The sequence below is a fragment of the Scyliorhinus canicula genome, chromosome 15 (genome assembly GCF_902713615.1).
Source record: "Scyliorhinus canicula chromosome 15, sScyCan1.1, whole genome shotgun sequence".
Classification (NCBI taxonomy): Eukaryota; Metazoa; Chordata; class Chondrichthyes; order Carcharhiniformes; family Scyliorhinidae; genus Scyliorhinus; species Scyliorhinus canicula.
Window position 1 is genome coordinate 38,190,714 of NC_052160.1, and position 15,998 is coordinate 38,206,711.

A 15,998-nucleotide genomic window follows, 5' to 3' on the forward strand; every position below is an offset into this window, starting at 1 on the left:
TTAATGTAAGCCTACTTGTGACAATAAAGATGTTTAAATTAAAGAAAAAGTAGCTACCGCTGGGTAAGTGTTGGTCAAAAAAGGCTAGGATAAAGCTGAAGTCTCAATGATCAGTCGTGGCTGAGAATGTAGTGGGACTTGTGATTCACAGGAACAGACACGACAAACATAAGACAAAGCATTTAACTGATGAATTAAAGAAAAAAATTCTATGATTTCCCATTCGTTGTTCAAAAGATTCCCTCCTCTGTTGTGTTCTTATTAAATAGTTTGAATGGTTTAGCAATAATGGAAGCCAGGCTGACTGAACACATTAAGTTTAATAACTTAAGCTGCCCATGTTTGATTCTGTAATTTTCAGGAAGATAGGAAGATAATAACATGGCTGCCAGCTCAGACTGTGAACCCCTTCAACAACTACAAACACCACCACGGCATAAATGCTGCAAGTAACATTTTCTCTACATCTTCATAAATGTGAAATTCAAAATTATTGCAGATACCAGAAATATGGAGAAAAGAAGAAAATTCTGGAATTACTCAGATCAGGTAGCATCTGCGGAAAGAGAAAGAGAGTTAATCTTTCAGGTTGATGAGTCTCTATCATTCTGAGGAGTTATAGAAATGACAAGTCTTTTTGTTGCCATAGTCTCCCTCCAGGTACAAATGTTCCTACAAATTCAGAGCCCCGTCAATTGGTTTAGATACAGCCAGTTTTAAGTATAAAAGGAAATGTGCACATTTTTTCATGCACAAAAAATGTTTTCACCAACTGCACCATCACCAATTCTCTCCCTCCCCACAGCATTACTTTTACTGTGGTGTAGTTTCAGAGGTGTCAATTATCTTGGATCCTGGACCAATCACCATTCTGTACCGGAATCCCAAATCCCTGATCCAATCACCTACACTCTCTACTGGTAACCATAGGTCCCTAGCCTAACCAGTAATTCCAGGTCCCTGATCCAATCCCTGCTCTGTACCAGTAATCCCAGGTCTCTGACCCAATCCCCGCTCTGTACCAGTAATCCCAGGTCTCTGACCCAATCCCCGCTCTGTACCAGTAATCCCAGGTCCCTGATCCAATCCCCGCTCTGTACCAGTAATCCCAGGTCTGTGACCCAATCCCCGCTCTGTACCAGTAATCCCAGGTCTGTGACCCAATCCCCACTCTGTACCAGTAATTCCAGGTCCCTGATCCAATCCCCGCTCTGTACCAGCAATCCCAGGTCTCTGACCCAATCCCCGCTCTGTACCAGTAATCCCAGGTCCCTGATCCAATCCCCGCTCTGTACCAGCAATCCCAGGTCTCTGACCCAATCCCCGCTCTGTACCAGTAATCCCAGGTCCCTGATCCAATCCCCGCTCTGTACCAGTAATCCCAGGTCCCTGATCCAATCCCTGCTCTGTACCAGTAATCCCAGGTCCCTGATCCAATCCCCACTCTGTACCAGTAATCCCAGGTCTCTGACCCAATCCCCACTCTGTACCAGTAATCCCAGGTCCCTGATCCAATCCCCGCTCTGTACCAGTAATCCCAGGTCCCTGATCCAATCCCTGCTCTGTACCAGTAATCCCAGGTCTCTGACCCAATTCCCGCTTTGTACCAATAATCCCAGGTCCCTGACCCAATCCCCGCTCTGTACCAGTAATCCCAGGTCCCTGATCCAATCCCCGCTCTGTACCAGTAATCCCAGGTCCCTGATCCAATCCCCGCTCTGTACCAGTAATCCCAGGTCCCTGATCCAATCCCCGCTCTGTACCAGTAATCCCAAATCCCTGCTCTGTACCAGTAATCCCAGGTCTCTGACCCAATCCCCGCTTTGTACCAGTAATCCCAGGTCCCTGACCCAATCCCCGCTCTGTACCAGTAATCCCAGGTCCCTGATCCAATCCTCGCTCTGTACCAGTAATCCCAGGTCTCTGACCCAATTCCCGCTTTGTACCAATAATCCCAGGTCCCTGACCCAATCCCCGCTCTGTACCAGTAATCCCTGATCCAATCCTCGCTCTGTACCAGTAATCCCAGGTCCCTGACCCAATCCCCGCTCTGTACCAGTAATCCCAGGTCCCTGATCCAATCCTCGCTCTGTACCAGTAATCCCAGGTCTCTGACCCAATACCCGCTCTGTACCAGTAATCCCAGGTCTCTGACCCAATCCCTGCTCTGTACCAGTAATCCCAGGTCCCTGATCCAATCCCCACTCTGTACCAGTAATCCCAGGTCCCTGACCCAATCCCTGCTCTGTACCAGTAATCCCAGGTCCCTGACCCAATCCCTGCTCTGTACCAGTAATCCCAGGTCTCTGACCCAATCCCTGCTCTGTACCAGTAATCCCAGGTCCCTGACCCAATCCCCGCTCTGTACCAGTAATCCCAGGTCCCTGACCCAATCCCCACTCTGTACCAGTAATCCCAGATTCCTGACCCAATCCCCGCTCTGTACCAGTAATCCCAGGTCTCTGACCCAATCCCCACTCTGTACCAGTAATCCCAGGTCTCTGACCCAATCCCCACTCTGTACCAGTAATCCCAGGTCTCTGACCCAATCCCTGCTCTGTACCAGTAATCCCAGGTCTCTGACCCAATCCCTGCTCTGTACCAGTAATCCCAGGTCCCTGATCCAATCCCCGTTCTGTACCAGTAATCCCAGGTCCCTGACCCAATCCCCGCTCTGTACCAGTAATCCCAGGTCCCTGACCCAATCCCTGCTCTGTACCAGTAATCCCAGGTCTCTGACCCAATCCCCGCTCTGTATCAGTAATCCCAGGTCCCTGACCCAATCCCTGCTCTGTACCAGTAATCCCAGGTCTCTGATCCAATCCCCGCTCTGTATCAGTAATCTCAGGTCTCTGACCCAATCCCCGCTCTGTATCAGTAATCTCAGGTCTCTGACCCAATCCCCACTCTGTACCAGTAATCCCAGGTCTCTGACCCAATCCCTGCTCTGTACCAGTAATCCCAGGTCTCTGACCCAATCCCCACTCTGTACCAGTAATCTCAGGTCCCTGACCCAATCCCCGCTCTGTACCAGTAATCTCAGGTCTCTGACCCAATTCCCGCTTTGTATCAGTAATCTCAGGTCTCTGACCCAATCCCCGCTCTGTACCAGTAATCCCAGGTCCCTGACCCAATCCCCGCTCTGTATCAGTAATCCCAGGTCCCTGACCCAATCCCCGCTCTGTATCAGTAATCCCAGGTCCCTGACCCAATCCCCGCTCTGTATCAGTAATCCCAGGTCCCTGACCCAATCCCCGCTCTGTATCAGTAATCTCAGGTCTCTGACCCAATCCCTGCTCTGTACCAGTAATCCCAGGTCCCTGACCCAATCCCCGCTCTGTACCAGCAATCCCAGGTCTCTGACCCAATCCCTGCTCTGTACCAGTAATCCCAGGTCCCTGACCCAATTCCCGCTTTGTATCAGTAATCTCAGGTCTCTGACCCAATCCCCGCTCTGTATCAGTAATCTCAGGTCTCTGACCCAATCATTCTATATCAGCATTGTTTGGACACTGACCCAATCACCACTCTGAAATTGAATTTAAAAGTAAAAAAAAAAGTATTCTTTGATGGAACATGGGCCTCGCTAGCAAGACCAGCATTTGATGCCCATCACAAATTATCCTTAAATTGAGTGGCAGAGAGGAGTCCGGCACATTACTATGGATCTGATGTCACATATGTGCGGGTTAGGTGGATTGGCCATGTTAAATTGTCCGTAGTGTAAGGTTAATGGGGGGGATTGTTGGATTACGGGTATACGGGTTACGTGGGTTTAAGTAGGGTGATCATTGCTCGGCACAACATCGAGGGCCGAAGGGCCTGTTCTGTGCTGTTCTATCTATCTATATAGGACAGACCAGGTAAGGGCAGCAGATTTCCTTCCCTAAAGGACATTAATGAATCAGATGGATTTTTACACCACTTGATGACAAGTTTCATGGTCACCATTACCGAGTCTAGCTTTCAAATTCCTATTTTTTATGCACTGAATTTAAATTCCAGCAGCTGCCATGGTGGAACTCATGTCCTCAGTGCATTAGCCTGGATTTTTAGTCCAATGACGTTACTATACCACTATATCAGCTGAAGTGTCTGAAGGGTGTATGGTTTGTCATTATAATTGAGCCGTATCCACTTTGAAACTGGATTTCCAAATAGAAATGCTGGGAATTTTGGGGAGTGACTAGAACAACAGAACTCTGGTTAAAATATTTTTTGGCGTGGTAGGTTGCCCAGCCAAAGCTGGGTATCCAGTGAACTTTTAATTAACAGTTGCAACACTGTTAAATCACTCAAAGTCACATCATGATCTCTGTGGATTTGGAAATCTTATCTCATCCATGGTGTATTCTCATTAGTTGAGACTTAGAGACACTGCTAATTTATACTTTACAAACTTTGCAAGCCATCTGTCACAGACTCCACTGAATGGAATTATAAAACCCAATCTTCTTGGGGTAAACCCAAATTTAGGCCCTTATTTCCTGTGTGGTGGCCTCAATCTTGTTCAAACATATTTGTTCAGTCTTTGTGTATTTTGATGATTGTAGGCCTTTCAAGCATCCAACATTTTAAAAGCTTGGTCGTGCTCGATTTCAAGCTCAATGCAGTGATATATTTAGCGAGTAAATGTTTTTCAATGCTGTGAATAAATTGGGAAACACTATTTCTGGCTTGGCATACGCAAATTACATACATAAACAAGTTGATGTGGTGCCAATGCGAGAAACCAAGCACACCCATGCATCTTTCCTTCCCTACTGATCTCAAATTTCATCTTATTAACCATTACATAGAAATAAAAGATCCATGATAATTGCAGGCATGTTTCTCCCAAGAACGGAGATAATTTCCCGAGAAAGGTGACAATGAGAGAACCTTTCAAAAAGGGAAGTACTACCTTTCCCTTTGACCCTGATTAATTAAGCCAGCATTCAAAGGATAAACTTATTATTTAGCTCTGTGGAGCAACATTTCACACAGCAAAATTTGATAGCAAGTATATGGACAAGACGGGTGCAAAACAGATGTAACAATATCCTGACCATCTCTCTCTCTGTACTGCGCCACTAGTTGCATTCAGAATGCTCCTTTTGTGCGCTCAACTTGGTTCTTTGTGCAATGATCCAGCTGAGAAGAAATGTTGAGTTTTACGCCTTTTCATCAGCAAACTGCTAACCTATAAAAGTTCTCAAATTTAGGTTTTAAGAGAAACCGAGAACATCATTAGACATTAGAATGGCAGGCGTATCTGAAGTAAGTGCAAGCTAGTTACAGTTGTCTAATTTTATCTCTCTTCTCTTGAAGATACCTATACCTACAACATTCCAATACCTAGATCAAGTAGGCTCACACAAGGTGAATGGACAAATGACCAGCAAGATTGTTTCACCATAAAGCGTAACAAGTGACTGATCTGTCCTCACCCACACTGGAGATTGTTTGTGCTGTTGGGTCCAAAATTTCACTTTGAAATTAGACCTAAATTAATCGGAGTTACAATTAAAGTTATCAACAGATTTGCTGATTGTATTGAAAACGCAGAGCAAGTTTGCACACTCAGAGGTTCTTTGCCCCATTAGATCCACTTTGCACTCCAGGCACCAGTACTTTATTAAAACAAAAGAACAAAATATTGGAGAAGCTGACACTCAAACAGAACAGAAAATGCTGGAAACTCAGCTGGTCGGAAAACATCTGTGAGGAGGGGAAAGGCCATCCACCAGAAACAACTTCACACAACTGTTCAGAGATGCAGACCAACCCGAGTGTTTTGCCATTTTCTGCTTTTATGTCAGAGCTTCAATGTTGCTGCTCAAGGGCAACTCCACAAGCTTCTCAAAATAGTTTTAAACTTTTTTTTAAAGGGCTGTTCTCAAACCTTCCAGACACAGTCCAATTAAAAAGCAATCATTGCTAAGATACAGCTGAGAATTTACTTCAGAGTTAAATGTTGAACCAAGCTTGCTGCAGGTTTCATCAAAATACTGTGCAAAACCAGGAATTTCTGTACAAAAAAAACGGGTCAAATGAAATATTTTTGAATCTGATTTCATAAACTTGTATTTAGGTCTGTGTTTTATTGGAAATCTATTAAAAATACATTAGAGAAGCAAAAACTGTTTTAAGCAGTACAAACAACAGCTGGTGCACAAAATTGCAAAAAATGTGTTGTGTGTACACTAAATATATTATATACACTCACATACACACATATAATCACACAATATCAGCACACCACAGAATTGAGACACGGATGAAAATGATCTTTCAAAGAATGGGAAGATGTAACATAAAGCAAGCAATGGTTACAAGCAGGGAAATTGGCCGTGCGTTGTTAGAGTGAGAGTGGAGGGTATTACTGGGACAGACCTCACTGCTGCTGTTGTGGAAACTGGTCTCCTCCCCCTTCACTTCCCGCGACACAATCAGCAGAAACTCTGACTGATGATCGCGCCCATAGCCATACGGGGAACCTATACTGACCAGCTGTAACAACCAGAGCAGAAAGTTTGCAACACTAGATATGCTAAAGGTGTTCTTTCATTTCAAGTTTCAAAAAGTGTAAATTAAACACATTCCAAAATTATTAATTACATTTCAAATACACCGATGACTGACTTTTTCAAAACAGGTAGAGTGGCAATTGTTCAAAATATGCACCAGAAATATTGGATCAGCGAACAATTCTTGCTTTCCATAGAATCTTGTGTGCCACAGAATAGTGAAGGTGACCTGTAAACAACCGCTCAGTGACACCAGTCATTATATGGAATGGAGGCGGCTAATTAAGACCAGGCTTTTTGTTTGAACTGGGGGATTGAGAAGGCCCACCCAAGGGCACGCTCCTATACAAAGTCGCTGGTTATAGAGAAGCATTCAATAAATCTGCAAGTTATACCATCAATATTTACTTCAACAGCGAGAATGCAAACTCAGGTTGGGGAATAGGGGAATGAAATCTAGGGCGGCGCGGTGGCGCAGTGGTGAGCTCTGCTGCCTCATGGCTCCAGGAACCCGGATTCACTTACAACTTTGGGTGACTGTGTCGAGTTTGCACATTCTCCCAATGTCTGCGTAGGTTTTCTCAAAGTGTTCCCGTTGCCTCCCACAGTCCAGATGTACAGATTAGGTGGATTGGCCATGCTAAATTGTCCATTTGTTCCCAAAGGTTAGCCGGGTTATGGGGTTACGGTGGGGGAGTAGGCTTAGTCAGAATGTCGGTGTAAACGCGATGGGCCAAGCTGCCTCCTTATGCACTGTAGGGATTCTATGATTCCATGACCAGAGTACGAATATTCCAGATTCAATTCCTGGTTTGCATGACGTTAGCACATCAATCAGAGCTGTAGCTGCAGTGTTACAATTAGTTTTGGCATCTCTGGCTTAGGGGAGGGAAGAAACAAATTCAGCAAGATTTACATTAGTTATTCACTGACACCCTGTTAGAAAGGGTATGTTTGGCAAGGACAGGATGGAGACTGTAATGCACCACAGAACTGAATAGCCTGTGAACATCATTGCCTCGACTCTTATGTGAAGAATTGTCACCTAGAGCAGGTACCTATGTGCGCCCAGCAGCTGTGAAACGTAGCCTAATAGGCATCCCCTGCAGGAGGGCAAATCTGCAGAAATAATAGTTGAGTACCTAACTCATTTTAGTACAAAGGCTTAGATTTAAAATTGGTGGAGGAAAAAAATAATAGTAAGAAGTCTTACAACACCAGGTTAAAGTCCAACAGGTTTGTTTCAAACACTAGCTTTCAGAGCACTGCTCCTTCCTCAGGTGAATTCATCTGAGAAAGGAGTAGTGCTCCGAAAGCTAGTGTTTGAAACAAACCTGTTGGATTTTAACCTGGTGTTGTAAGATTTCTTACTATTATTACTATTACTGGGGCTGTTTAGCACAGGGCTAAATCGCTGGCTTTGAAAGCAGACCAAGCAGGCCAGCAGCACGGTTCGATTCCCGTACCAGCCTCCCCGAACAGGTGCCAGAATGTGGCGACTAGGGGCTTTTCACAGTAACTTCATTTGAAGCCTACTCGTGACAATAAGCGATTTTCATTTCTTACTGTGCTCACCCCAGTCCAACGCCGGCATCTCCACATCATGAAAAAATTAATGGCACAGTTCAAGCGTGGCCACTTTCTGGAATATGCAGTATGATCATTTTGCAATATAAACCACTCTCAAAAGGGGATTAAGATGTTACTAAATTCATCATTGAAAATTACTGTGTTCCAACCAAGCCATTTAAGATCTCTTCTCTGGCACAAAAATATCGATTTCAATCTTTAATAGCCATTTTAGCCCAATCAATTTTTAAAAAAAGTTTTCAAGCCAATTCTAGTTTCCAAAGCAACACATGTTGGGAATACAAAAAGTCAAAAAGGTTGGAAACGAATGCTGAGAATCAGGAAACAGCAGTCACGAGGAAAGAATTATTGGACTTGGGACATCAGGAGGACCAAACAGTTGGCTTTGGTGTACTGGTCAGAGAAACGTGATGTAAACAGAGCCAAACATATAACTGATAGGGAATGTTCAGTCTGCTCAAAAAACAGGCAGATCTCTCGTCAGTCCAATTAATACCTACAAAACAGCCACTTCAAAGTAACGTGTGACCATTTCATATCAAACACTGTGGTGTTTGGAAAATGTAATCAGACACTATGTAAATGCAAGCTCTACCTTTTCACAAATATAAAACAAAAAGATAAATATACTGTCTCCAGGACCTCTGACAGATGCCGACTGCAGAGCTATATTACATATATTGGTCAAACGCCTGTGGTGTTACACATGGGAGCCAAAATCAAAGTGTAGTCTTCAGGTAAGGTGGGTTAGAGGGAAGGCGGACAATAAGTCAGGGCTCATCCACTGTTCCTGCTATTGAGCAAGATCCAGTGACTGCTTCTGAAAGGCTTCATTTGTACTTATCAAGTGAAGCTAAACTCTAGTCCAGTTAGGATGCTGACCAAGGTAATAAGTAGCCCCAGATATATTATCCCTGTTTTATAGTTAAGTATTCTAACCTTATTTTCTTTACCATAAATACCGTACATTGACATTTATAATGGACATTTTCCACATAAACTGATCATATAGGTAAGCAAATTTATAATGGAACCTTTTGATAAAGTATACTGACTTATGGTTGCATGCTCTGCTCTAATCCATAAATGTGCATTTATAAATCTAATAGATCACCTCATGCCCAGAAAGATATGTTGAAGTAATGTAGCAACATAAACGTGATCCTTAGTAAGGAATGGCAGTGTTTCAGGGGTCAGTGTGGACATTCACCATCAGTACAAAATAGCAGACCTGATTATTTTAGTCAAGGAATAATGAAAAAATGGAATTACAAAAAGCCAATGCCACAATTCTAAATACATTGCCCAGTTATGCTTCTGATTACTGCATGGGGATTGTAGCATGCAGAATGTTTTTTAGAAAATAATATGTCCTTGGAATGGAAAGCTATCCATATCCCCAGGTCCACACGGCGAATGTTTGGAAGGAATTATATAGTATATTCTTTGAGAATTTGGACTTTGCTTACATCACTAAATGCTCATACACCTTTTGGTTAGTTACAGTTAATTTTTTTTTGTTACACAGCTCCAAAGATATCCTTTAATTGAGCAGCCATAAAGATTGAAACAAAAATTTGGTCAGGAACGTCACAGGTCTTTGAATCTATATTTGGTTCAGCCAACTATCATATTGAGGTTGCCTTCACATGGAAAAGGCGCATTTGTTGATTTCTAATGACATGGTATGGTGCAAAGTGAAAGAGAAGTTCTTGCATTATTCCCAACTATAATCTAATGCTGGGCAGATCTCAGTCTAACTGGCTGATTTAACATGTTTACCTGTTCAAACTTCCAACCATCAGACATTGTAGACACCATCTGGGTGAGCTCCTCTTCCTGGCATTGCAATACTCTATAGACATGTTTCATTGGAATCTGAGGGTTACAGGGCAAGAGAAATCAAATCAATTACTAGTTCAAAGAATTTAAGGATTATTTCAATTATGAAAATAGCGCTAGTAAAATCATTAAAATTAGGGCTAGAATCTTAAAGTGCAGCTGAAATGAAGAAACAGTTCTTTGGTACATGTTAACACTTCAAAATTTGTAAATGATTAAACTGGGATCATAATTTGATAAAATATCTTCACTGAAAGCATGCATCCCACGCATAGGTATAAATGAAAGTAAAACTACCCCATTGGCTATACCGTGTTTGTCAATGCAAACTGGTCCTATTCTATGCTATCAAATAATCCATCATATTTTACCCTAGAGATAATGTCAAACTCCTCGCTTTGGTAGCTTCCCAGATGGTCAGTACTCACATGATGCTAAATAATGAGTTTTGGTATGTTATTCACAGCTTAACCTGATCCTGCCCCAACTCATTTCTACCCCGGTTTTCTTCAGCCAGGAATCCTGGCTCATTTTCCTCTTTAATATAGGAACATAAGCCAATTCCATTAATTCTTACACAGCTGCAACTGAGATCAGCAAACTCAGCACTGACAGAGATCGAACTCAGGGCTTTGGTCTGACTGTATAAACTAATCTATGCAGGGAGCTGCATAACACTTCTGGTGTTTTTTCGCAGGCAATCAGAGTTGAAGCTACAGCTATTACTGACCTGCAGACCTGGCTTGCTAGCTCCTCACTGTTGCTTTTCCTTTTGATAACTTAAGCAGCATACTGTTGTCAACACTCATACCATCTGGAACTGCACTAGTTTCTTTCAGATCCCTGACAACAGCTTGGATTTCTGAAAACGTTTACTGCAGCACTTTTCAAATATGCTAAACTGCTGCTGCAATCTTTTGCATTTGCTTGGCAGTAGTTATTATCTCTAATATGCTATAAATGTGCTCTAACTATTCTGGAAATCTATAAGGATCTGCACCTCATTTAAAATCTAAAATGTGTACTTTTTTTCTGGATGTAATCTTGAATATAATTTTTTTGAAAAAAGTGTTGGGTGTCAGATCTCCTTGTAATTCTCTACCACCACATTTTCACTTTCCTGATTTCTCTTTCACTTTCCCATGCTCCGAGTGCCCTCACATATGGTATGATTCTACTGAATTGGTCATCTTCTGACACCCTGTCGAAATGGCCATTCTTTAGCCTTGAGGCAAAGTAATAAGTATCAGCAGGCAATTTGCTGCTCCAGGGACAAGCACACCACAGCACAGTCTGAACATGTCCTGCACCCACTGGCAAGTGCACCTTTCCAGCACTGGATGGCAAGAACAAACTCAAGGCTGACTTTTCTCTTCTAAATCCATGGGCATAGAAATTGACTGTCATTCAAACTCTAAGCAGTTAACTCAACAATGGACCATGTTGGTCTTTCTATGTGGTCAATTTATACTTTACCTTTATACACTGAAACTTGGGCAGCTACTTGCTGATATCTATACAAGAGATCCATACAAAACTACTTTTTAAAAACATTAATTTGTGGGACAGGAGCATCACTGGCAAGGCAAGGATTTGTTGCCCACCTCTAATTGCCTTTGAAGATGGTGGTGCAGTTCATCTGGCATAGGTACAACCACAGCGGTGATAGGGTGGGAGCTTCCAGGATTGTGACTCAGCAACACAAAGCGAGCAGTGACATTGTTCCAATTCAGGTGGTGGTGTGATTTAGAGTCACCGTCCCTTGTTCTTCTAAGTAGTAAGGGTCACTATTAAAGCAGCCTTGATGAGCTGTTGCAGTGCACCTTGTAGATGGTATAATGGTACACTGCTGCGCTGGTGGTGGAGGGATACCAATAAAGCAGGCTGCTGTATTCTAGATGGTGTTGAGTATTCTATCACATCCCTGACTTGTGCCTTTTAGGTAGTGTGAAGACTTTGGAGAAGTCAATAGCTTTTGTATAAGAGTTACAAGACCTTTCTGGATCTTTACGGCCACTGGATCTTTATGGCAGGTCCAGTTAAGTTTTTGGTCAATCGTGTCCTTTCAGGATGCTGATGCTGGAGGATTCTGCAATGGTACTGCAGCTGAACATCATGGGGAATGGCTGGATTCTCTCTTGTTGGAGATGACCATTACTTGTGACTTTTGTGGTGAGAATGTTACTTTCCACTTATCAATCCAGTGATCTATTTATAAACAGCTAGGGACATGCAATGATGCTGAGATCATTCAATAATGCCGAGGAACTAGGAGCTGTGGAGGAGCAGGAAGTCCATAGACCAGTATCCGTGGACACAAATCGCTAATGCACAGGTACAAAGAGCAATCAAAATACTAATAGAATGATTGTCTTTATGTCAAGGGGACTGGGATACAAAGGGGAGAATGTGATGTTTCAGTTGTACAGAACTTTGTCAGACTCCCAATTTGGAGCGCTGTGGTCATTTTTGCACATGCTCATGGTGCCAAGGTCCCAGGTTCGATCCCGGCTCTGGGTCACTGTCAGTGTGGAGTTTTCCCATTCTCCCCGTGTTTGCATGGGTTTCGCCCCCACAACCAAAAGATGTGCAGGGTAGGTGGATTGGCCAGGCCAAATTGCCCCTTAATTGGAAAAAATGAATTGGGTGCTCTTTTTAACATTTTTTTTTAACACACTGCAACTCAGAAGGATACATTGGCCTTGGAGGGGATACTGCACAAATTCGCTAGAATGACAGCAGGGCATGAAGGGTTAAATCATAAGGATTGGTTGATTAAAACTGGCTTGCACTCTCGAGTGTCAGAGGTGGAGGGGTTATTTAATAGAGATGTTTAAAATGATTGAAGGATTCTATAGAAAAGATAAGAGAAATTATTTCCTCTGGTGGACACTCCAGAAGTTTGGGACAATCTTATTAGAGCTAGGCCATTTAGATGCAAAACCATATATAGTGGAAATCTGGACCCCCTACCCCAACTTCAAAAGAATCGATACAGTAGGAGAGGTTGAAACAACAGAACTTCTCAAGACTGAGATGAATAGACACTTGGTAGGTAAGAACAAGGTATATGGGGGCCAGCTACCTCAGTTGGTTAGATGGTTCACATGTGGTTTAAGAGTAACGACAACATGGGTTTGATTCTCTTTCCAGCCTAGTTAAGCTTGGGTTCTGCCTCCTCGCCATCCTGAGTGTGATAATAGGATATAGTGGAACAGGTTCAAGGGATTGAATGGCCTACTCTTTTATTCATGGCCTGCATGCACTTGTTGCTTTCCAAAGCAGCTAATAATAATAATTGCTTAGTCACAAGTAGGCTAAGTTACTGTGAAAAACCCCTAGTCACCACATTCCGGCGCCTGTTCGTGGAGGCCGGTATGGGAATTGAACCCGCGCTGCTGGCATTATTCTGCATTACAAGCCAGCCATTTAGCCCACTGTGCTAAACCAGCCCCTGCAGGAGGTTGCATGATTATTATAAACTGCCCGTTGGGGAATTGAACCCGATCTCCCGCGTGACAGGCGGGGATATTAACCACACTAACGAGGAAGTGATGGAGGTTGCATGATTAATAGTAAAAGGGAAAATGTGACTGTTCTCAAGAGAGAATGCCACTGAGTGAGCTCCAAAGATCCATTCTGAAAGTAACCAAACTCCCTTAATTCTGGAAATAGTGCAGCGCTCTCTCCAATACTCAAAAGATTCCTTGCTCCCAGCTTCCATCCAATCCAAGAACATTTCACATACTTGCACTCTGTCTCTTTCCACTCACCTGTGACGTTTTGGTGTCTCTCTCTCTTATCCTGTCTTTCACTAACTTTATTAGTGATGTTATGTTGTAAAACTCTGCTTCCTCCAGCACACCTGCAAGGGATATAATTAGCATCAACTAGTCTCAATCCATAATACTACAGCAGAGTGATTAAACAGCGTTCTTTTCAAGTGTAATTTAATAATCTGCAATTGTTTTCTGTTCCTGGGATGTGAAACGTCTGACAAGCCCAGTATTTGATGTCCATCCTAATTGAAGATAGTGATACAGCAGCACTGCTGCCTCATAGTGCCGAGGACCCGGGTTCGATCCTGGCCCCGGGTCACTGTCCGAATGGAGTTTGCACATTCTCCCCAAGTCTGCGTTGGCCTCACCCTCACAATCCAAAAAAAGATATGCATGGTAGGTGGATTGGCCATGCTAAATTGCCCCTTAATTGGAAAAAAAGAATTGGGTACTCTAAATTTATTCAAAAAAATAATCGAAAATAGTGATGAGCAGTCTTCTTGGTGGAGGTAAACCCACAGTTTTGTTACAAAGGGAATTCCAGGATATTGACACAGCAGCACTGAAAGAAGGACAACATATTTCCAAGTCAGAATGGTACGCAGAGTAGAGGGGAATTTGCCGATGATGGTATTCCCATATGTCTGCTCACTTTGCCCTTCTAGGTAGTGGTAATCATGGTTTTGGAAGGAGTAGTTATAGTGCTGTGGCAAGGTTCTGTAGTCCATCTTGTAATTGGTACACACTGCTGCCATTGTACCAGTGGTGGAGGAGATCAAGCAGGCTCTTTGTCTTGGATGGTGTTGAGCTCGAGTGTTCTTGGGAGCGGTACTCCTCCAGCAAGTGGACAGTATTCCAAGACACCCCTGACTTGTGCCTTGCAGATGGTTGAAAAGTTCTGGGGAGTCAAGAAGTTTCTTGCCATTGAAGTTGCAACCTGCTCTTGTAGTCAAGTTTGTGGTCACTGCTGCCCCCCCCCCCCAAGAATATTGATGATTGGCGAATCAGCAATGGTACCACTGAATGTCATGGGGAGATGGTGAGATTCTCTCTTGCTAGAGATGCCCATTGCCTGGCATTTGTCTGGCATGAATGTTACTAGCCACTTATAAGCTCAAGCCCAAATATTACATAGAACATATAGTGCAGAAGGAAGTAATTCGGCCCATCGAGTATGCACCGACCCACTTAAGCCCTCAATTCCACCCTATCCTCGTAACCCAATAGCCCCTCCTAACCTTTTTGGACACTAAGGGCAATTTACCATGGCCAATCCACCTAACCGGCACGTCTTTGTCTGTGGGAGGAAACCTGAGCACCCGGAGGAAACCCACGCAGACATGGGGAGAACGTGCAGACTCTGCACAGTGACCCAGTGGGGAATTGAACCTCGAACCTGGGACCATGACACTGTGAAGCCACAGTGCTATCCACTTGTGCTACCCATGTCTTACTGCTTGCAGGCACGGACTGTTTCAGTATCGGAGAAGTCACAAATGGTACTGAACAATATGTAATCACCAGTGAACATTACCTCTTCTGACTTATGATTGATGAAAGGTCATTTGATGACGCAGCTAAGATGGTTGGGTCTAGGACACTACTACAAGAGTTTCTCAGGGTACTGTTTTGGGGTTGAAATACTTGGCCCCCAACAACCACAAGCATCTTACTTTGTGCGAGGTATGATTCCAACCGATGGGGAATTTTCTCAGATTCTCACTGACTTAATTTTGCTCGGGCTTCCTGATTCCACACCGAGTCTCATGTTTGCCTTGATATCAAGGTCTGTCAGTCTCACCTCACCTCTGAAGTTCAACTCTTGATTGCACCTGTCCTGATTTTTGTGGACAGGACACACCTGGGCAAGTTTTCACTTTGTCAGGATGATGCCAGTGTTGAAGCTGCACTGGAACAGCTTGGCTAGCAGTGCACCCAGTTCTAGAGCACACGTCTTCAGCATGATAGCTGTATCCAGAGCCTTGTTATTTCTTGATATCACATGGAGTAAATCTGAAGACTATCATCTGTGGTGTTAGTGATCTGAGGCGATGGTCAAGATGGATCTTCTGACTGAAGATGGTTGCGAATGCTTCAAAAGCTTTTGTCTTGCTCCTGGTCTGTCTTTATTGAGGACGAGTTGTTTGTGGAGTATCCTCCTCTCATTTAGCTGCTTCATTGCTCACTATTCATTGGAATGTGACAGGACTGCAGTTTTTAGGCTGATTAGTTGATCGCTCAGTCTGCTCCTTCCACTTTTGTTTCAATGCAGTCCTAT

General features: G+C 43.5%; 1 protein-coding gene across 5 annotated transcripts in view; it reads right to left on the reverse strand.

Moving 5' to 3' along the window:
• kctd5a (potassium channel tetramerization domain containing 5a) overlaps positions 1-15,998 on the reverse strand; it is a 92,531-nt gene that overhangs the window by 16,644 nt on the left and 59,889 nt on the right. For 3 of the 5 annotated variants that reach the window (XM_038820942.1, XM_038820941.1, XM_038820943.1), the window contains exons 3-5: positions 13,715-13,806; positions 9,882-9,977; positions 6,376-6,492 (exon numbers count right to left, since the gene is read on the reverse strand). In XM_038820942.1, coding sequence (XP_038676870.1) covers positions 6,376-6,492; positions 9,882-9,977; positions 13,715-13,806 — 305 coding nt within the window. The remainder of the gene's footprint in view (positions 1-6,375; positions 6,493-9,881; positions 9,978-13,714; positions 13,807-15,998) is intronic. The other 2 variants (XM_038820944.1, XM_038820945.1) reach the window with 1 other exon arrangement.